The sequence below is a fragment of the Anomaloglossus baeobatrachus genome, chromosome 2, assembly GCF_048569485.1.
Source record: "Anomaloglossus baeobatrachus isolate aAnoBae1 chromosome 2, aAnoBae1.hap1, whole genome shotgun sequence".
Taxonomy (NCBI): domain Eukaryota; kingdom Metazoa; phylum Chordata; class Amphibia; order Anura; family Aromobatidae; genus Anomaloglossus; species Anomaloglossus baeobatrachus.
Window position 1 is genome coordinate 295,932,396 of NC_134354.1, and position 23,191 is coordinate 295,955,586.

Consider the following 23,191-nt stretch of genomic DNA (forward strand, 5'->3'; position numbering starts at 1 on the left):
ACTCCTGGTGCAAAAATGTAAGCAGTTCTTCTTTGTTTGATGGCTTGTGACTATCCATCTTCCTCTTGATTACATTCCAGAGGTTTTCAATGGGGTTCAGGTCTGGAGATTGGGCTGGCCGTGACAGGGTTTTGATGTGGTGGTCCTTCATCCACACAATGATTCACCTAGCTGTGTGGCATGGCACATTGTCCTGCTGGAAAAAACAGTCCTCAGAGTTGGAGAACATTGCTTGAGCAGAAGGAAGCAACTGTTTTTCCAGGATAACCTTGTATGCAGCTTGAGTCATACGTCCTTTGCAAAGTTTAATCTGCCCATTTCCAGCCTTGCTGAAGCATCCCCAGATCATCACTGATCCTTTACCAAATTTCATAGTGTGTGCAAGACACTGTAGCTTGTACGCCTCTCCAGGTCTCCGTCTAACCATTTGACAACCAGGTGTTGGGCAAAGCTGAAAATTAGACTCATCAAAGAAGATTACCTTACCCCAGTTTTCTATGGTCCAGTACTTATGGTCTTTGCCAAACTTCAGCCTGGCTCTCCTTTGCTGCTCATTGATGAAAGGCTTTTTTCTAGCTTTACATGACTTAAGCCCTGCCTCTAGGAACCTGTTAAGAACGGTTCTTGCTGTGCACTTCACCCCAGCGGCCATTTTCCATTCCTTTTGTAGGTCACTTGATGTCATCCTGTGGTTGCTGAGTGACATTCGAATAAGATGACGGTCATCCCAGTTAGTGGAGAGTCCCTTTCCAATTTCTGCCGCCTTAGAAATGTTAAGGATGCAGTCTTCATGACGCTCACTGAATCCCTCTGCTAGTAAAGCCAGAATTGAACCCTTTTTTCCTCACTCAAGACCTTTTTTTTCATCTCCTTTGACATGGTTAAAAGTTATTTTTTCATTCCTATTTCTTCATTCCTATCACTTTTCGGATATTACTAGCACTTGTTTTGCCATCCAACTTGTCCTATTGCAAGAGGATTGTGAAGAACACAGCAGTGTTTTTTTTTTTTTATAATTTCTCATGTTAAATAAGATGTGGTTCAGGCGATCACCTAATCAGAAGCACATTAAGTAGAATAAGGTGTACGCTGGTTGGGATTTAACTGACACTGGAAGGAAATGGCTGTCAGACATGTAGAGAAGCTGATTTTTATAAAACTGTGCAGTGGTCTCCTAATTTTTGCCAGAGCTGTGTAACTCTGCTTTTTTGTCTCTGTGAGTGTAGATCGATCGATCTATCTATCTATCTGTCTATCTGTCTATCTATCTATATTCTATACACGCATGAAAAAAACCCAAGCCACACCCCGCTTTGTGACAGAACAGACGTTATCCCATAAATTTTCTTCAGCTTGGGGGATATACTTAAAATAAGTAGGACAATTTTTGTTTCTTTTACTTTTTCTAATATGCGACTGGTGTATAGATGATTTGCTTTCTTTCTCATTTTCTTTTAGCAGCACAGCTAAATTGCTTGTGTGCGGCTTTCTAGTTAATTGCAGTTTATACCTTGCATACTGTCTTTCTTATGAAGAAGATTGCTGTCAGAATTTCGGGATGTAGACATGATGGATTATAGTTTAGCTGCCCTTCACTGCATGCACGACTGAAGTTCTATGAACACATGAGCAGAAGCTATGATAACGCCTTCAAATGTTACTTTTAGAACATATATGGTTCTCTTAATTTCTATGTAATAAAACAGAAGTTATGGTTCATGGAGCAGCTGACTGTTGTCCAAGTGTACGTAAATTTAAAAGCTGGTTTTCCTGGACTTGGTTATTTTTTATTTATTATGCTTGCTTATATGGCACCAACATATTCTGGAGCAAGAAAAATACCAACTCCTTGCAAATGGGCGTTATTAAACCTTCTGACTTCATACATATACTATGGGACTCAACTGGAGTATTCAGAAAAATGCTGGCAGAAACTGGCTATTCACTATGGTAAGAAGGTCAAGACATTGATTTTAAGTTCCTGAACACTTTTGCTATTCCTTTGTGGTGTTAAAGTAAGTAATAAGTATTATTATTATTTATTATTATAGTGCCATTTATTCCATGGCGCTTTACATGTGAAAGGGGTATACATAATAGGGACAAGTACAATAATCATAAACAATACAAAACACAGACTGGTACAGGAGGAAAGAGGTCCCAGCCCGTGGGGGCTCACAGTCTACAAAGGATTGGTGAGGATACAGTAGGTAAGGGTAAGGCTGGTCATGCGGTGCTGTATCAGACAGAGGGTTACGGAAGGTTGTAGGCTTGTCGGAAGAGGTGGGTCTTCAGGTTTCTTTTGAAGCTTGTCAAGATTGGCGAGAGTCTGATATGTTGTGGCAGGGCATTCCAGAGTATGGGGGAGGCTTGCGAGAAATCTTGGATGCGATGGTGGGAAGAGGAGATGAGATGAGAGGAGAGTGCAGAAGGAGATCTTGTGAGGATCGAAGGTTACGTGCAGGTAAGTACCGGGAGACTAGGTCCACAGATGTATGGAGGAGACAGGTTGTGGGTGGCTATGTAGGTCATGGTTAGGGTTTTGAACTGGAGTTGTTGGGCAATGGCAAGCCAGTGAAGGGATTGGCAGAGAGGAGAAGTCAGAGAGTAGCGGGGGGACAAATGGATTAGTCGGGCTGCATAGTTTAGAATAGATTTTAGGGGTGCGAGACTGTTAGAAGGATGGCCACAGAGCAGGAGGTTGCAATAATCCAGGCGGGAGATTATAAAGGCATGCACTAGGGTTTTTGCAGCTTCTTGGGAAAGGAATGTACGGATCCGGAAAATATTTTTGAATTGGAGGCGGCAGGAGGTGAAGAGTGCTTGGATGTGTGGCTTGAAAGAGAGATCAGAGTCTAGAGTAACTCCCAGGCAGCAAGCATGTGGGACTGGGGAAAGTGAGAAGCCATTGACAATGATGGATGTGTTAGGTGGGGGGGTTGAGTGAGGAGGAGGAAAGATGATTAATTCTGTTTTGTCCATGTTCAGATTTAGGAATAGAGTAGAGAAAAAGGATGAAATAGCAAACAGACATTGTGAGATTCTGGTTAGTAGGGAGGTGTTGTCAGGTCCAGAGAGGTAGATCTGCGCATCATCAGCGTAGAGGTGATACTGAAAGCCGTTGGACTCTAGGAGCTGTCCCAGGCTAAAGGTGTAGATGGAGATCAGCAGGGGTCCTAGAACTAAACCTAGGGGGACACCAACAGATAGGGGGCGAGATGTGGAAGAAGTGGTGTGAGAATGGGAGACGCTCAAAGTTCGATCGGTTAAGTATGAGGAGATCCAGGATAGGGCCAAGTCTGTGATGCCCAGAAATGAGAGAATTTGTAGTAGAAGGGAGTGGTCTACTATGTCAAAGGCAGAGGACAGGTCCAGGAGGTTGAGAAGAGTTATGCGGGCGTCACACGATACAATCTATTGTGCGATCGCACGAGCGATCGTACCCGCCCTCGTCATTTGTGCGTCTAGGACAATTAGTTGCCCGTGGCGCACAAAGTCGTTAAACCCCCATCACACACACTTACGTGCTGAGTGACACATAGCGGCCGGCCAATAGAAGTGGAGGGGCGGAGATGAGCGGGACGTAAATATCCCGCCCACCTCCTTCCTTCCGCATTGCTGGTGGGATGCAGGTAAGCTGTGTTCATCGTTCCTGGGGGTGGCACACGGAGCGATGTGTGCTACCCCGGGTACGATGAACAACCGGGCAGAGAAGAAGAAACGACTTTTTGAAAATGAGCGACGTGTCAACGAGCAACGATAAGGTGAGTATTTTTGCTCGCTCCCCGTTGCTCGTAGCTGTTACATGCTACGATATATCAAACAATGCCGGATGTGCGTCATTTACGACATGACCCCGCCGACATATCGCCCCTTGTGACGCCCGCATTAGTATCGCTGGGCTTTGGCGGTTAGTAGGTCGATAATGACTTTAGATAGGGCAATTTCAGTGGAATGATGTGATCAGAAGCCAGATTGTAAACAGTCAAAGAGGGAGCATTAAGAGAGGTGTGAGGACAGTTCAAGATGGACCTGCTGTTCCAGTAGTTTTGAGGCCTAGGGGAGAAGTGATATGGGGCGATAGCTTGACACAGAGGAAGAGTCAAGGGATGGCTTTTTGAGGATGGGTGTGTAATTGAGGCATGTTTAAAGCATGAAGGGAATACACCAGTTTTTAGTGATAGGTTGAAGAGATGGGTTAGGGTTGTGTGTGTGTGTGTGTGTGTGTGTGTGTGTGTGTGTGTGTGTGTGTGTGTGTGTGTGTATTATATAATATTTTTTATTTACTTTTTTTTCTTTTCTTAAAGGGAACCTGTCAGCAGAAATTTTGCACTAAACCTAAAAGATTCCCCTTCTGCAGCTCGTGGGCTGCATTCTAGCAAGGTTCCTATTGTTATTGTGCCCCCTTTTTAGACCTAAATAAATACTTTATAAAGTGGTACCTTTTCCTATGCAAATCTTGTTAATCGTACACGGGGGCGGGCTGTCTGGTGTCCGTTATCCAGCCTCCTGCTGCTTTACGCTGTCCCCCATCGCTCAATTTCATACTTCAGGATGCCACCCAGTGCGCCCCAGGTCTCGCGCATGCGCCGTGTCACTCTAGCGGGACTGCACTGTGCACAGTGGGACCACTGGTGACATGTTGCGCAGGCTTGAGATTATGGGCGGCGCTGTGATTTTCATCAGCAAGTACCCGCCCATAATCTCGTTCCCGCGCTTTCCCCTCTGCCTCCACCGTTCTGCGCAAGCGCTGGCCAGATGAATCCACGTCAACTCTTACCAAGAAGCAGGAGGCAGGATAACTGACGCCAGACAGCCCGCCCCCGTGTACGATTAACAAGATTTGCATAGGAAAAGGTACCACTTTTATAAAGTATTTATTTTGGTCTAAAAGGGGGCACAATAACAATAGGAACCTTGCTAGAATGCAGCCCAGGAGCTGCAGAAGGGGAATCTTTTAGGTTTAGTGCAGAATTTCTGCTGACAGGTTCCCTTTAACAGATCAGCACCTGTCTCACTCAAGGTCCATTTACATGCGCCACCCAGGGAGTCGTTTAAATGCCTAAACAGGCAAACCAAAGTAAACGATGTGCATTGAGCAGTCTATACTAGATCCCTCAGTGCGCATAAGCAGTCATAGTTACATAGGTTGAAAAAAGACCTAGGTGCATCTAGTTCAACCTTCCTCCACCAGTTCTACATTTTGTCACAAAGTCATTTTTAACCAACAATGTTTTTGAAACCGAAACATTATGTATTTGTTCACCGTTTTTTTGCCACATTAACATTATTTACTCACTCATGCAAATTTGAGTGCCGGATTCTGTGTTAGCTCTGGTGAATAGTAACGCTTTAGTATTTGAAAAACTATAAATTTCAGAACTAGTTCTTCTATAACACATTTTGCTATCAGTGGTTTGCTCTGGAGTGTGCACTCACTGTATTTACATTTAGATATAGCAGGGCATTTGATAAAGGACGATCCAGGCTGCCTGAGCAGAGGGTTGTGATTAGCAGATCTGCTCTGAAAGCTGTGAGGCTGGTGATTTTCTAACTGCATTCAGCAGGTGAGAGGGTGGAGGACTGGGGCAGTAGATATACGCTACATAGAAATCTGGAGAGTGGTGGCTGGTATGTTAGGAGTTCACATCTCTCCTGGAATGTGACTTCTCCACATACTCTGCCATTGAAACCTGTTTTACACTGTGAAAGCTAAAAGACGTTATTGCAGGACAATGACATCAGATAGAAAAAGCAAGCCACTTGTAAACTTATTTTCATATTGTCTAAACAATTAAAGAAATTTAAAGGGAACCTGTAATCACGATTTAACATGTTAGGGTGACTATATGGCCATAATGACCCTGTTATACTGAGTTAATAGATATCTGTGGTTCAGGAATCGGGAGCCTGGTTCTTATTTAATTCATTAAAGAAATTTTGGTGCAATATCTTCGTGCATCAGGGCGGAACTGTGGGTAGGGTCTTCTGTTGTGTGTCACCCCTCCGCATTTGTACAAGCATTTTTTTTTTTATTATTTCGCTCTAGCACCGCCTGCAGCAACGGTAGGACTTGAACAACTTCATCTTGCAGGGGATCTTCCATAAAATGACGTTGCATGTGCACACTGACATCTGATGGTCTTCAGCAAAATGGTCCCGGGGTTGGCGCATGCGCAGATTGAGATCTCGGCTCCTCATTGAGCTGAGGTCTGACTCTGTACGTGCGCCACCATTTTGCTGAAGACCTTCAGAAGTCTGTGTGCACTGGAGGTACCATTTTGCTGAAAACCCCTGGGAGAAGAATGTCTGCGCAATTGCCACCCTTGCTGGGGATGGAGCTAGCTTGAATAACAAAAAAAGCTTGTACAAACCTGGGGTCCCTGCAGCACAGCCACAGACCCTCCTCACAGTCCTGCCCTGATGCACGAACAGGATATTGCAGCAAAACTTCTATCATTTATGAAACCAGAACCAGGCTGCAGATTTAGGCACTACAGGTTATTATTATTATTTTTATTATTAAATCCGTATAACAGGGCCATTACTTTAACATACCTTTTACTTTAACACATTATATCATGATGCTGGGTTCTATTTAAGAACTTGAGACTACCCTTTAACTTTGAGGATAGGCCTGCGGCAGAAGTTTGTTCTGATGAGCACAACACTCCGAGGAGGAGACCTGTACTGACCCTTTCACTGCCATCATCTGTACTCCAAAATAGTACATTCTGCTATAAATGCAGCTGAAGGCAGGCAAATAAGGAAAAGCATGGGGTTTGGAAGCCATTTACATGCATTTTGTACATGCATATCTTCTAATAAAGTGATTTGCAAAGTTCCATAACTTTCCATGATGGACTAAATTTTATAAAATAAATAAAAATGTGGTTCCTGAGCTTTGGCACAATGACACTTTCCTGGATAAAACTTTGGCACTGTATTTATGCAGAGAGGTCAGTGACAATGTACATTGCAGCCAGATGAAATGAATCCATGGCTAAATGACATGCACACACTCATTTGTGGAACATTTCTATATATTTGCTTCATTTCTATTCATTTAAGCCTCCATGTCCCATGCACTCCTACCATTTTATGTATTTGAGGAATATAAAGGCTTGAATGTTAAAAGCTTATTGTTATTCAGAGTTTATAATCTCCGTCGTGCTTTAATAATTTTTTTCTTATGCCTGGATTGGCCGCAACTTGCACAATAATCACTCTCACAGCTTTGTAATCAATGCCCATAGTAATAGGATTCCTCTGGCCACTGGCAATTAATAAATTTGTGTCTTTTCTTAAAAAAAAAAAAAAAAAAACTAGCAAAGTCGGATCTGAAATACGACTGACTGGCTTTCCTCATTTGCATATTTATTGCAGTGGAAAAATTCTTACCGAATGATTGATGTCAGCCCTGCCTCTTGAATTCCAAGCAGCACATTATTATGAAATGAAAAATGCCGGCCCTAGAGTTGATTAAAGTTGAAGACGGTGGAATCTGTGTTTTTTAAGATTGTGGGAGAATTAAAGGCATATTTTAATGGATGTTGACAAGAAGAGAGCCAACAAAAGCAAAGCTACGGATTTGCCTGAAAAGATTTAATCAGATTGGTTTCTTGGGGGATTAATTGCTGGGGATGACCAGTGCAATTGGTAGTCTTTGTGGAGGTAAATGATTATTGTTCTTGAGGTAAGAAATAGACCTCCAAAGTGCAGCGAGACAGAAATTTTATACATGATAAAAATATATCAGTAAAAAAGTGCATGGACCCTGGCTGGAGTCGGCCTATTCTAAAATGCAATCCCTTACTATTTGGATACAGCTTTGCACATGTATACATAAAAATAGCAATACGGTAACTTGGATTCCACAAACAGGACCCCCACCACCTTATAATAAAAATAAAAGGATTAAAGGTATAGTAATCTCTATTTCCAAGCCCCCTCCCTGCCATTGACATAATCGGCTGTGGCCATCTGCATTATTTCCTTAAGGCCTCATTCAGATGTCTGATTTTTCGTGGTATGTAAAAACACAGATTATTGTTCATCAGTATTTTGGATCAAGCTCTGATCCAAATGTGTCAGTTTTAACAGATGGAAACAATAAATTTTCATAGACTTGTATAATCGATTTTTCAATGATTTGTATCGAAAACGGACATGTCTCTGTTTGCTCCTTAAAAGCACAAACTTATGAACAGCCCCATAATAATTGGTACATGTTGAATTCATTAAAACTATGGATAGAACATGTGCGCGTGAATGAGGTCTAAAGAGAGTGACCACTACTCGACAACAGCTTTTTCAAGGTGCAGTTCGAGACTTTAACATTGATGGCCTGTCATACGTCATCAAAGTCTGATCAGTGAGAGTGTGACACCCGGCGCCCCTGTCAGTCAGTTGTTCCCAGTGCTGCCACCGGCCGGAACTACTCAGATGCAGAGATGCAGGGCACCACTCTGTCATCTGTATATTGGCCATGGCTGGATATTGATCATCCGCTCCTCATTGATTCGAATTTGAGGTTGAATGTACAGTACCCAGCTGCATCCACTATACAATTGATAGAGCTGTGCAGCTCCGTAACTTACTGTAGTAGGTTCGGTCAGCAGTACCGAGAGCAGCTGATAGGCGGGAGTGTCGCATTCCCACTGACCAGACATTTGATTACATATTCTGAGGATAGGCCATCATTGCATAAGTGACCATAATAAAAACATGTACTTACCTCCTGGACTGGTGCCACCTTTCCAATCCATTGCTGTTTTTCCTGGTGGTCACTTGACATGGTCACCACTGCTGCCAATTGGTGGCCACTGATTGGTCTCAATTTTCACTATTATTTCAGAGAGGTCATCTGATTGGCACCATGGTAATAACCTAGTGTGTCTGACCTTAAAGGGTTATTCTCAAGTTGACTCTTGAGCAGCTCACAACTCTGCAGTCTCTTCACTTTCTGTGAGTGGGCACTCCTCTGTGAGTGACAGTTTTGCTGAGTAGCAGAACTGTAGTTTTAGTAGAACTCTAAAGCTCAGCACAAGTTTTCCTGTAACACATTTTTAACTATCTGTGGTTTGTTCTGGAGTATACACTACTAGTGTTGTATTTGCATATATAAATAATGTATATAAACTACCATATGGCTCAAGGAAGTGAGAGCCATAATGCTGGGTCCTAGGGGATTGATTATACAGGACTGATAAGAACAGGTAATCAGGAGCTGAGAGAGAGGGACTGGAAGGTGAGCAACTGACTCCTGTGTAGAAATCAATGGACTAGAGAGAACTGACTGGTATATTAGGAGTTATGTTCTTTCCTGTAATGTAGCCACTGCCCTCTCGCAGTCCGGGTCTAGGCAGGTACTAGCTGAGCTCCATGGAAAAAGCTGTACACTATGAAAGCTAAAAACTCTCATTGCAGGAGAATGACCATAAATAGAAAAAGCAAGTCAATTGCAAACTTGCTTATTTTCAGTTAGTCAAACTGAAACCATTTAATAACTGGAGAATATTTAATAGAAGTTTGTGTGCTGGATATTAAAAAATAATCTTTGACACAGTTGGCTTATCAGAAAGTGAAATAGTCCTGTTGCTACCATTCATCACCATGACACCACTGTTATTGTTAATAATAGTTTTATGTGAAGTAGACAGATCGATCTAAATGTGTGTACCCATAGTAATGAGATGATTTATTATTTTTAAGTATTGGGATGAGATGCAGAAACTTACACTTTGTAAGCAACCAGTGATTAGTCAAGCATTTAAAGGGATTTCCCAGTTTCGGAAAACTCCAGCTCTTCAACTGTTTAAAAAAACTAAACTCCTCCTCCACAGGTCCAGTGCGGTGCCCCTGCCAATACTTCTGGTGTCTTATTGTCTGAGCGCTGATGTCACGTTGACTGCTTTTCAGCCAATCTACAAGCTTAGCAGCTTGCACCATCTACTAATAGCCACTGAGCTCACTGATTGTCTGCAGTGCTGTCGATGTGACTTCACTGCTGCAGACAATAACAGATCCTGCAAACAGCCGAGCGAGAAGGGTTTTCTGGATTTGAAAACCCCCATTAACTGTGAGCTTTCTCCTTTTATTGCATAACTAAATAGATTGAAAATACAAGGTTTTGAAACACATTAGGCTTGCCCAAGAAACGTAACGTGAGCTTTTTCAACCACTTAAGTTAGCCAATAAAATAACAATCTTTCTACACTTATAGCACATTTTTAATCTCCATTACTAGAGGAGGAAGAATTGCCTCTGCATGTGTTCATGTTTGTTACAATGATTTTTGTTCTGAACTGGAAATAAAATTGTGTATGTCCTGCGTAAATGATAGTTGTGCAGCCATGCAAGAGGGCGGAATTGGATGCTGTGTCTCTATGGTGTACTAGTAACATTGTATATTATGTGTTTTTTCATTTACTTTTTGTTAAACCTTGTGAATAGGTGGCAAATGGCAACCTTATAGTGTGATGGAACTTGGAACAGTTCTGCAATTAGTTAAAGAAATTGTCCGACGTAAACTTCCACATTTTGTTAAGCTAATCTGTGCTATATTGTCATGTAAAACACACCTACATTATATTTTTTTGTTTTCTAACTTTTGTTCCTCTTGAATTATCACTTTATTCTCTGCAGCCACTTCATTTACATGTAGCTCAAGCAAACTTGACTTTTTCCTTTCCTTGGTTGCCAAACCTCACAGTCAGAGCTGGCACCGCCCGGTCTCACTGTCCAGCCCTGCCCTCTGCACACTCATTGGCTGTCAGTATTCTGCTCAGCACTGATCGCTCCAGCATTGGAAATACAGAGCAGTGATACTACCTCTCATCTGTGACAGCACAATCACCTCACATCCACCGCACATACAATGTAGTAATGTGCCCATCCCTGTCCCCATATTATAGTAATGTGCCCCATTCTGGTGCCCATCCTATAGTATTGTGCCTATCCTGCTCATCCTATGGTAATGTCCCCTTAACTGGTCCTCTTATAATAATGTTTCCTTTCCTCATCCTCCTCTTGTAGTAATGTCCCCTTTCCTAGTCCCCCTCTTGTAGTAATGTCTCCTTTCCCGTTCCTCTTCTTGTAGTAATGTCCCCTTTCCTGGTCCTCTTCTCGTAGTAATATCCTCTTTCCTGGCCCTCTTCTCGTAGCAATGTTCCCTTTCCTGGTCCTCTTCTTATAGCCATGTCTCCCTTTCTGCTCCTCTTCTTGTAGCAATGCTCCATCCTGTAGTAGTGTCCCCTATTGTGCCATTGTTTACACGCGCAAAAAAAAAAAGACAAATTCTTCGCACCTATCCTCGTTCCCTCGGTGGCTTGTTTCCTGCTTCTTGAATGTTGCCGGTGCAGGGGCTACCGCTGATGACGCTTTATATCAGAGGACAGATTCCCGGGCGCTGCGCAGGAACGAGCTTTTCCAGTGATCAGCTGCTGACCTCTGATTGGCTTGCGGCTGATCATTGCAGAAGCTGTATACAGAGCTCGTCCCTGCGCAGTGGCCAGAAATCTGTCCTCTGATATAAAGCGCTGACTGCGGCCCCAGCACAGACCGAGATCAGCGGGCCTGCGCACTGCAAGCAGCATCATGGGCCGCATGCGGCCTTCGGGCAGCATCTTTGAGACCACTGCACTACAGGATTTGTGGGAGGGTGCGTGGAATGGGGGGGACGGGGACTCCACACACTGTACCCGCCCAGCAGGGCGACAACATGCTGTGTTGCCGTCAACAAGGTCCTGCACCTGTCGACATGACATCACAGGAAGCAGCAAAATCACGGCAGGAGCAGTCACATGACCGCTTTGAGCCAGAGGACACAGGCTGACAGCAGGGCAGGTAGGTAGTTGCTATCTACTTACCTGCCCCTATGTAGCCAATAATGAAATGACAAAAAAAGGCAAAATAAGCTAGATAACCCCTTTTTAAGGTTGTATACTATTTTACTTCTCCTAAGGATAGGCCATCAATGACTGATCAGTGGGTGTGTGACAACTGGCACCCTCGCCGATCAGCTGTTCCCGTTGTCTACTGTGGCCAGACCTGCTCAGTTAAGGAGCTGGAAATCACACCTCCGTCAACAGCATAGTGACTGTGGCCGGGTACAGCATATCCTCCACAATACAAACCAATTTAGCAAAAAAGGAACCAGAAACAAAAATATATAGAAATAATCTTTATCATAAGAATTCAAAGCAAAAGGGTGTTAGTACAGAATGATACATAAGATGGCAGCGCTCATCAACAGGAGAAAAGGGGAATCCCCAAAATAAGAAAACTGTGTACAAACATAAATATGAAGCTAAATCCAAATCCCAGTGTAGTAATGCCCAACACAGTTATATGTGGCTAAAAAAATAGAGGAATGGATGTGCTAATGCCGCAGTAAAAAAGCAATGAATGGCAGGGTCACCCCCTGACGAAGGCTGTTTGCTGAAATGTGCGTTGGGTGCGTGTGGCGCCATTCCAGGAGGAGGAGATGTTAACAGGTCAGTCTCACCATGTTTTTTTACTGCTGCATTAGCACATCCATTTCTCTATTTTTTAGCCATATATAATTGTGTTGGGCATTACTACACTGGGATTTGGATTTAACTTCATATTTATGTTTGTACACAGTTTTCTTATTTTGGTGATGTCCCCTTTTCTCCTGTTGATGAGCGCTGCCATCTTATGTATCATTCTGTACTGACACCCTTTTGCTTTGAATTCTTATAATAAAGATTACTTCTATATATTTTTGTTTCTGGTTCCTTTTTGCTAAATTGGTTTGGTTATCGGTTTTGTAACCTTTTATGCCTTCTTATTTATTTTTGAGTCTGGGTGATGTGTGTGTGTATATATAGTTATTCACAATTTGGTATATGGACATGTGGTATTTTTTCACCCTGTGCTCAAAGTTGTTGATTGTAAATTGGTTGCTTATCCTCCATAATACAGTAGACAGAGCCGTAGTGTGCAGTTCTGTAACTGAGCAGGGCCGGCTGGTGCCTGGTATCTCACCCCCACCGATCAGTCATTGATGACCTATCCTAACGATTGTCCTTCAATGTAAAAGTAGTGGACAACCTTTTTAATAAGAAGAATTAATTTAGACAACTCTCTCTAATATTTAGGAATTAAGCCTTCAGATATGTGCAAACAATGCCTTTAAAACTCAGGAGAACCCACAGTTTTTCAGGTAGAAGGCAACTTTGTTGTCTTTCTTTTGTGTCGTTTCCTGAGTTTTTCCAATAATTTTGGCCACCAGTGGTTTTCTTTGGATGGTTTTCCCATTGTTTTTATGAAGTTGTGTTTTGTTTTATTTTGTTTTTATATTTTATTACCTCTATTGAATCTTTAAGAAACCTTTTAAAATTTTCTAAGCAAAACAATGGCAAAACCCTCTGAAACAAGTTCATTATCATCTGGCCCTTTTTTCAGCTTTCCCAATGACTTGTATTGTAAAGTATAGAGCATCTTCTGTGTGCAGAATACCAGAACAACTAACATGTCACTTCGTTTAACCACTTGAGATTTTTAGAAACCTGAAGTGGTTAAAAAGCATTTACAAGTCGTTTTTACATGGAACTATGTACATATATTCATTCTTCTGAGCGTTTCCATGGTGGAATCGGCCTTCAAAAGCCATCATATGGAGATACCCTTATGTGGTATGTTAGAATAGTCTCTGGTGTTGTCCATGTATCAAGCAAATTGCAGCCCTTTTGAGCTTACAACAAAGTGATGTTGCAAAAAACCCTTTAACCTCCAGTAAAACGGTCCTTTAAGTGTCACTGATGAGACGTTTGGTAATATTTACCTTTGTTTGTATATAATGTGAAGGCATCCTTTCTATTTTCTGCTTAGAATTGTCACATACATCACATTTTTAGGAGTACACCCCTGCACACTAGAGTTTCAGCTAGTATTTAACATGTGTTTTTATTCATTTAGGCTACAAAGCTCTGAAGGAATTAATGAGATCTCTGGTCCAGTTGCAAGATGAACTTCTTTTCCAGTTTCCAGAATCCCGCCACCTAATAAATGGAAAGAAATGCAAAGCAGATAGGTATAGAAAGCTTTTTGATGTAAAATATTCATTTTATGAGTTTTAGAACTTATTTTGCCACAAAATGTTGTATCTGTTATTTGAAAACATAAGAAAAGGCTGGGCTTCATTGGAGAACATCATTCCCCGTATATACCGCAATGTAGTACAAGCGAGTCCCCTAATAAAAACATCACACAAGTCCTCACACTACTCAATCGATGGAAAAATGAAGTTATGTGTGTGAAAATGGCAACACGAACCAAAAAAGTTTGATTTCCCCGAAACACCCCCCCCCTTTTTTCAGTGCATTGTATAAGTAATTACCAAACTGTTAAACATAGGCCAACTTCAGAAGAACTCGACAAGCTTCCATCGAAGCTTCTGGGTTATTATTGGAGCAAGTTAATCAGGCGGGGTTTGAACATGGGTTAGTTAGTGCCTACCATAATTTGATGTATACCTATGTTTACTCTCTTCAGTGATGAAGAAATCCCAAGTGATGATGATGAGATAGAAAAGGAAGATTCGGAAATGGAAAAAAATGCTCGCCCTCCTAAGCGGAAGTTGGAAGTGAAAGATTATCCAGAATTCATGGCAAAACGCTTTGCAGATTTTCGAGCATATAGAAATAACACTTTACAAATATGGCATGACAAGACAAAACTCAGTGGAAAAATAAACAAGGTAAACCTCAGTTTCCATCAGAACCTCTCAATACTATGCATAATGCCAACATTTCATTGTGTGTTTGATTATTTTCAGGGCATTACTGGTTCTGATCGTTCCATAGTAATGCAAGTGGAGCAGATTATGATGGACAAGGAGAGATTATTGAGGCGCACCCAGACTAAACGCTCGCTATATAGGATCTTAGGGAAATCTCAACAGGATTCAGCACCTGAACCAGAGCACGTACCTGATGAAACAATGGTATCGATATTCTATTTGCTTAGTACTTAAAACCATGTTCATAGCCAATCTTTTATTTCTCCATGCTTGGAATCATTGTAAACGCTTGTAAAAAGAGTGCCATGAATTTTAAGCGTTTTTTTTCAAGTGTTTCCATAGCAGTTATAATTCAGTAACATTTTGCATATGCGTTTTTGAAGTTTTCTGTAGGGTTTTATATGTTTTTGTAGACTTTAACATGACTTCTGGCTGCAGGAATTTTAGCTCCCCCAAAAAGTAAAAAATGGCAGATACGAATATGTCAGATCAGCCTTTTATAGAGGTTTTTATGGGGATTGTCCAGGTAGTGTATAAATCTAGCAAGGGAGTGTACCATGCATAATGTGTAAAATACTCACCGTTAAGATTCCTCTCTGTTTCACACTCCTGGTGGTCATATTTTGTCTGCTTTCTTTTTCACTTCTCGAAGTTCAGTCCATTGAGAAATGCAAAAGAGAGAGCAGTCAGCATGAGATCTGATATGAGCAGTCACATGACAAGTGCAAAGAGTGTGAAGCAAAGCAAAATCTTAACATTGAGCACATTACATAAAATGCATCATTTTAGACTCCATTCCTAATTTTATACATTGCACAGACAGCAATAGTAAAGTGAATATTTACTCAGATAATTACCTTTTAGACAAGAAATAAAGGAGTATTTTAGAAATACTTCAGTATAATTGTATGTTTTGTCTGTTGATGTCAAATGCTTTTGTCCTTTTTTGTTTTACAGGACGCCCAGATAGAAGAGAAGTCAAACTCTCAGCTGAAAGAACTTGATGAAGAGATTTTTGATGATGATGATTTCTATCACCAGGTGAGGATACATCTATGTAACCTGTAAATTATTTAGTATTTTTAGACCAGCCTATTTGCAAAAGCTGACTGCTTCCACTTCAGATCAAAGCAGCAATCATCTTAAAGCGAACCAATCACCAGGATTTTGCTATATAACCTAAAGCCAGTGCATACTGGCGCTATCATGCTGATTCTATACATACATTTAGTTGTCAGCTAGCATGTACAGGTTTTTGAAACACAAGCAAGTAAAGTTTGAAAAAGGAGCTGCTTTTTGAGTGGCAGCAGCTGCCGACCAGCTAATAGCTGAGGTGGGTTTTGATAGTGAAGCCCCCACATAGCCTCCTAAATACAGAATGAGCCCTCAAATAGCTTCCAAAATATATTGAGCCCAGATAATCTCCAATATACAGCATGAACCCCCATAAAGCCTCTTATATACACTGAGCCCAACATAGCCTCCTATATACAATATGAGCTCCCACATAGCCTCTTACAGTCATACCAAAAGTGTTGGCATCCTTGAAATTGTTACATGAAATGAAGAATTTCTCCGAGAAAATTATTGCAATTTCCCCTTTATGTCATACACATGTTTATTTGAACAACACAGGCAAAAAAACCCAGAAGAACAAAAAAGACAAATTGGACATACCATATTTTTCAGACTAAAGCGGGCTTTACACGCTGCGATATCAGTACCGATATCGCTAGCATGCGTATCCACCCCCATCGTTTGTGCGACACGGGCAAATAGCTGCCTGTCGCGCACAAAATCGTGCACCCCCGTCTCACGGACTTACCTGCCCTGCGACGTCACTCTGGCCGGCAATCCGCCTCCTTTCTAAGGCGGCGGTTCGTGCAGCGTCACAGCGACGTCACACGGCAGGTGTCCAATAGAAGCGGAGGGGCGGAGATGAGCGGGACGTAAACATCCCGCCCACCTCTTCCTTCTGCATTGCTCGTGGATGGAGGTAAGGGGATGTTCCTCGCTCCTGCGGTGTCACACATAGCGATGTGTGCTGCCGCAGGAACGAGGAACAACATCGTTAATTAGAAGAGAACGATTTTTTGTTTTAGGACGACCTCTCCGCGGCAAACGAATTTGGCCGCTATTGCGATCGATTTAGGTCGCACAAAAGTGTTACACGCTGCAATATCGTTAATGAAGCCGGATGTGCGTCACTAACGACGTGACCCCGACGATAAATCATTAACGATATCGTAGCGTGTAAAGCCCCCTTAAGGTTATGTGTGCAATTTGGATATTTGGTTGCAGAAATTTCTGCACCATTTCTGCATCTCTGTGCAGGAAAAACGCAGTGCAAAAAACACATTTTTGATGCGTTTTTTTTTTTTTTTTTATTTTATTGCATTCAATAATGGAAAGCATGGGCAATAACGCTGAAAGAATTGACATGCTGCAGGTTATTTTCTGAACGAAATCTGAAAGGAAAACAATGTCAATGTGCACTACACTTCAGGTCTCTCAGTGACATTGCTGGCATACGTTTTTGCTTGCAGTTTGTGACAAATCTGCACTAGAAAAAACGCATAAAAGTACACGATAAAAACACACTGTGCACAAAGAGGCTAAGACGCACCAGGCCAAAAGGCACACCTAGGTTTTAGAGGAAGAAAAAAAAAAATTAAAGAAAAAAATGTGGTCATGACACACTGTTATAGGGAATCCGCTCCTGACACGGTTATGGGGGTAGTGTCCCCCAATTCTCTACTAGTGTCCTTCGTCCTGGGCCCCTTCCTGGTTTATATGATCCCCATCCTGGGCCCATGCTAGTGTATATGTCCCTCATCCTGGTGTATATGATCCCTTTCTTGGGCTTGTCCTGGTATGTATGTCCTTCATCTTGGTATATATGTTCCCCATCCTGGTATATATGCCTCCTGTTATGCAGTTTTGTTTTTTTTTTTACATAAAAAATTTTAAGCTATTCTACTAACCTTCCCTCCATTCCCCTGGTGCACGGTGTCCTCTTCTGATGTTGGCGTGAAAGCGATGGGCAGTGCATGACATCACTGCCATGTCCCCCTGTCACATGCAGACATCAGATGCCAGCTAATCCAAAATTAATATTCACTGCTCCCCATGCCCATAATCCCGCTCACCTCTCACTTCAGTGCCGAGAGGTGTCCGGTATTATGGGGTTGGGGAGCAGTGAATATTAAATTTCTTTAATTACGGATACACCTGTTTTCCTCAGCCGCTGGCTTTTTGCTGTGGTGACCCTGCTCCTGCCTCCTGTGACCCGCTCCGCTGCCCCCCGCAGTGAACCAGGTACATCTTGACTGTAAGACACACCCGGGGAAAAAAAAATGCATCTTACAGTTTGAAAAATAGTCATTTCACACAAACCTCCAAAAAATGAGTCGTACAAAATTGTTGGCACCCTCAGCTTAATATTTTGTTGTACACCCTTTGGAATATATAACTGCAATCAATGACTTCCTATAACCTTCACCAAGCTTTTTACACCTCTCCACTGGAATTTTGGACCACTCTTTGTAAACTGCTCCAGGTCTCTCATATGTGTAGGGTGCCTTCTCCCAACAGCAATTTTAAGATTTCTCAACAAGGTGTTCAATGGGATTTAGATCTGGACTCATTGCTGCTACTGCAGAACTCTCCAGCGCTTTGTTCCCATCCTATTTTTGTGTGCTTCTTGAAGTATATTTGGGATTAGTGTTCTGCTTTAAGACCTAGGACACAAATCCAGCTTTCTGACATTGGGCACTTCTTTGCTACCCAAAAATCTTTGGTAATCTTTAGATGTCATGATGCCTTGCACACAGTTAAGACACCTATTTAGCTATACGTATTGTGTTCTTTTCCTTGTAGACCTCATTCTGTTTTTGATAGACATTAGCATAATGTGCTTTTACCAAAAAGCGCCATGTTCGTCTCATCTGTTCCCAAGATGCTATCCCAGAAAGTTTTTGGTCTACTCATACCTGATAGCAAACTGTAGTCTAGCTTTTTTATTTCTCTGTTATCAGTTGGGTACTCCTGGGTTTCCTGCCACAGCTTTCAATTTGATTCAAATGTTGTCGGATAGTTCGTCCTGACATTGATGCACCCTGAGCCTGCAGGACAGCTTGAATTTCTTTGGAACTTGATTGGGGCTGCTTATTCACCATCCATACTATCCTGCATTGCAACCTTTCATCAATTTTTCTATGTCGTCCACGTCTAGGTAGATTGACTACAGTGCCTAAGTTTCTTGATTATCTTGCGCACTGTGGGCAAAGGAGCATAATCAGGATATCAGTAGATTGATATTTTTCAACAATTTTCATTTTCAAGTCCTCAGTTTTCTTCTCTTTCACTTCTACATGCTTACTATAGCAGACACACAATGCAAAGATTCAGTCAACTTCTCCCCTTTTTAGATGATTTCAAGTATTATTTTCATATTGCCCACACTCCTTTTACTTGCCACAGGTGAGTTTGAACGAGCGTAACATTCGTGAAACCAAGTTGTTTACCCACAATTTTGGAAAGGTGGCAACAATTTTGTCCGGCACAGTTTTGGGCTTTTGTGTGAAATTATGTCCAATTTAATGTTTGTTTTTTTTTGTTTTTTTGTGTTGTTCCAATGACAAAACATGTGTAATTGCAATAATTTTCTGGGAGAAATACTTCATTTTCTATAACCATTTAAACGGTGCCAACACTTTTGACCATGACTGTTTATACATTTTGATACAAGTAAAATATATCTTTGTACCGTGTTAGCCAGTAGAGATAAAAAAATTGTTTAAAAGAACAGAGAGTCCTCAGTGGTTGATACCTTTTAATGGCTAACTGAAAAGATGGTAATAATTGCAAGAAGTGTCTTTAGTTCCATTATTGCAATGCAATTATTACCATCTTTTCAGTTAGCCATTAAAAGGTATCAACCACTGAGGACTCTCTGTTCTTTTAAACAATTTTTTTGTTTATACATTATGAGCTCCAAATAGCCTCCTACAGACATGAAAACATCCCATACACATAAAAAAGCCACATACTCGCCTCAGTCTTGTTTCCACTGTGACCTCATGGTGTCTACTGTGCCTCACGCTGATTCATGGAAGACAGAGACAGCAGCACCATACTCCACCAATATGTTCATCGCTTTGTGCGTTCTGTGGATGCAAATAGCGGTGACATCAGGAAGTGAGCAGCGGCGGTGGGGGGCCAAACTGGAACAGCCAGAGGGCTGGATGTTATCCACGGGTCGCACTTTGCCCAGCCTTGCTTTGCATTATTCCTTGAATACTGCCACTCCAATGGACTACAAAGGTGCAAATTATTGCAGAGTATCAATTCACTAATTCTGAATCAGCCCATAATACCCTCTATGCAATTGCAACCTCTTTTGCATAAAGATTGAGATTATTCTCATTTTTGCATAGGTTTATGTGTTGGAGTTGGTACTTAATAAGGGTTATCCTGACTTTTAATATAAGTCTGTAGGTACTCTGTGATTGCAGATTTCTGTATCCTCAGTGTGTGCACCACATACTTCCAGGAATCGCTGGTGTTGGTGGCGAGAGCTGGCAGTTCTGTGACTGTAGGTATACAATTTGCATACTTCCGACCACATTTTGATTGTGCTTGGCTTTACTCAATACAGTGAATCTCATGTAATCTGACCACCCACGATTGCCACCGATGGCCAATATTCCTAACAGCGATTGGTTAGGATTCAGAAGTCTGTAGTCAACCCTTTTAAGAGGGGAAAAAAGGTCTTCTAGTATCTTTTCCCTTTTGCTAATTGAGGAATGTATAAAGATGAGGATGTTTTAATTTCTCTTTGGATAGGCCCATTGCCTTTATGAAATGTGGCTGATGAATGTGTTTTCTCCAAAAAATTTGAGTAAAACGTTTTGAAAAGTCGCAATGTTTTTAAGCAATGCAGAGTTGCTCACAAATGTACTGACTTAATGGTTTCACTACAGTATGAAGCTGCACCACCAAAATGGGTGCATCGAAGGAGGGACGGGGTCTGGTCACATTCATGAAATTCAGCATATGTGCCGCCACTATGATTAGATTACCGTTTCTGGCGAGGCGTATGGAGGTGCACGCCACAGAGCAGATATGTCAAAATCATTAAATGGCATGCGCCTTTTCATAAATTTGGCACATTGTACTCTAGTGGGGGCCCTTCATTAAGAATGGCATGCACAACACCATTTTAATGAATCGGCCCTAGTATGTCAACAAAAAAGTAAGATTTAAGTTAAGTTTCTATGGAAAATATTTTTTTTTTTCTTTACACTTTTCATAAGAAAACTTTTGCTGTTTCCACACTGGTCACTTAGCCTAATATTATACTCCTACATTCTGTTCAGCAGTTACATGAAATTAAGCTTCAGTAGATTGTCGCATATGTTATATGATTGTAAAGAAATTAGTATGTAGTAGTTAGATAATATGCTCTAATTTGGACAGAGGTCATTGTGCAGGTGGGGGGTGAGTTCTAAAATCAAGTAATAATGTGTTATTTACTGTGTATTCTGTAATGATAATGAACCTGCTGAAAAGTCTTCTGTTGTGGAAAAATATGGCAACTAACAGCTTGGATCTGGGCCTAGTTGCTAGCGTGAAAATTTAAATATTGTAGGCTTTTTTTTATTATTTAGAATAATTTTAATATAGAAAATTAAAGAAAAAGAAAATCATTACTAAGTTTTTAAAGTACATATAACCTGAGGTAATTTTTTGACTGCACATTGCTTTTAATTGATTTTTACATTGAAAGACGCCCACAATGATTGTTAGCGGTTCACATCCCCACCATCCTCACAAGACTGCAGGCGCTCCAAAAGGAACTGTTCTGCTGGTTTTCAAGGGTAAATGTGGACTTTCAGATGGTCATGCATGGGTTGGCTGCACGCACACATAAATGTTGATGTTTAGTAAAAAAAAAAAAACTTAGCAAGGGTCAGCTAATATTATGTAATGTTATGAGCGGTTATAAGTGACGTTACTGGGACTTGTGTAATCTTCTGTTGATCAGCTTCTATCCATTCACAGGTATAGGTTTATTTTTAAAGCTCACACCTAAGTAGAGAATTTTTATTTCACCCGAAAATGATGAGTTCAGAGACAGATGACACTGGGTGACCAGTCTCTTATGGTGCTTCATAATTTTAACTCTGATAATTTCCAAATTCAGAGTTATGAGTAGTCACATCTTATCTCTTTTCTCAGTGACTGGTTAATTGGGGTGGCGGGGTTAATCTAAATTAAAACTTAAACTAATAGAGGTCAGTAAGGCAACAGAAACACCTGAGTAAAACAAATGAGGCTGCCAGCCGCAACTTTATCTTGGCTGGCTCCCAGGAGGCGATTGGCAGAGAATTAAAGTCGCTCTGGCGTTCTGTAAAGGTGAATAATGGGCGACACTTGTCAGCACACAGCGTCTCCACAAATGTTCCAGATTGCAGAAACTTCCGTGCCAACTGCTGCCATCCGTATAGAGTGAATGAGCTCAGGAGCAGTTGTCAACATCTGGCAGCACAGCAAGGAATGGGTGCAAGGCTGGGGAACCCTGCAGCTTCTAAGTATGGTGCTCGAAGCTGTGGAGGCTTTAATCACTTACCGCTCCTTGGCAGCAGGCAACAGCATATTCCAGCCTCGTTCATCACATGCGGACATCTGCTGAGCCGTAAGGCAGCTACACATTCATTTTGTTTTCTTCTCTTCCCAACCCCCTTCCTTTTGCAGCCACCCCCACCACCATTATACACACACAGCACCTTGACTTTCCCCTTTGACCAGCTCCTCCTTCTGTTCCTTTCCCCCACAAGAGTGTTCCTTGGGAAAGATGATCTGTAAAGATTAGCTCTTATGTGTGCTGGTAATTGTAGGGAGATGGGCCCTGACAGGCACCGTATAGCACCTGTTCAGCTGACCGGGTTAATTTCTGCTGCTGAGTGGGATTAGGCAGACATTCAAGTTGTTCCAATTCAACAATAAGGATAAAGAAAATTGCTTTATGTTTTCTGTCACCTCCTACATGAAACTGATTGTGCGTCCTTCATGTCAGGACAGACGGCTTGTGAAGAGTGCTAAATTTGCATAGTGTACAATGCCCCACCATCACAAAGCTTTGTGTAGGGAGATGGGGAGGAGGCACGGATCTGTAGGTGTCCAGTGTCTGGAGGGGGTTTTGCACAAACATGACTATCGCTGCTTTCTACTCGTTTTTTTGCCCATTATTAAATATTCCTGTACGTGTTTTGGTTGTTTTTTTGTAAAGTAGAAAACAGAATGAAAATTCACTTGTCTGATATTTTGATGTCAAGCTTTAGCAATAGACATACTTGGTGACATCAGGTGGAATCGTGCAGACATGTGCGGCTGGCACTGGCCATTTCAGAGTTAAAAATG

At 41.7% G+C, this 23,191-nt stretch overlaps 1 protein-coding gene and 1 long non-coding RNA gene across 3 annotated transcripts in view; one reads left to right on the top strand and one right to left on the bottom strand.

The window, feature by feature from the left end:
• AATF (apoptosis antagonizing transcription factor) overlaps positions 1 to 23,191 on the top strand; it is a 182,652-nt gene that overhangs the window by 74,030 nt on the left and 85,431 nt on the right. Inside the window, exons 5-8 of the mRNA XM_075335852.1 lie at positions 13,945 to 14,059; positions 14,521 to 14,725; positions 14,804 to 14,971; positions 15,725 to 15,808. Coding sequence (XP_075191967.1) covers positions 13,945 to 14,059; positions 14,521 to 14,725; positions 14,804 to 14,971; positions 15,725 to 15,808 — 572 coding nt within the window. The remainder of the gene's footprint in view (positions 1 to 13,944; positions 14,060 to 14,520; positions 14,726 to 14,803; positions 14,972 to 15,724; positions 15,809 to 23,191) is intronic.
• Positions 13,917 to 22,531, bottom strand: LOC142291382 (uncharacterized). 2 transcript variants are annotated; one of them, XR_012750474.1, is made up of 3 exons: positions 22,401 to 22,531; positions 19,823 to 19,935; positions 13,917 to 14,027 (listed from the first exon to the last, which is right to left on the bottom strand). It is a non-coding gene; the product is annotated as an uncharacterized LOC142291382 (long non-coding RNA). The 2 variants fall into 2 exon arrangements; XR_012750473.1 differs by having other exon boundaries at positions 19,819 to 19,935.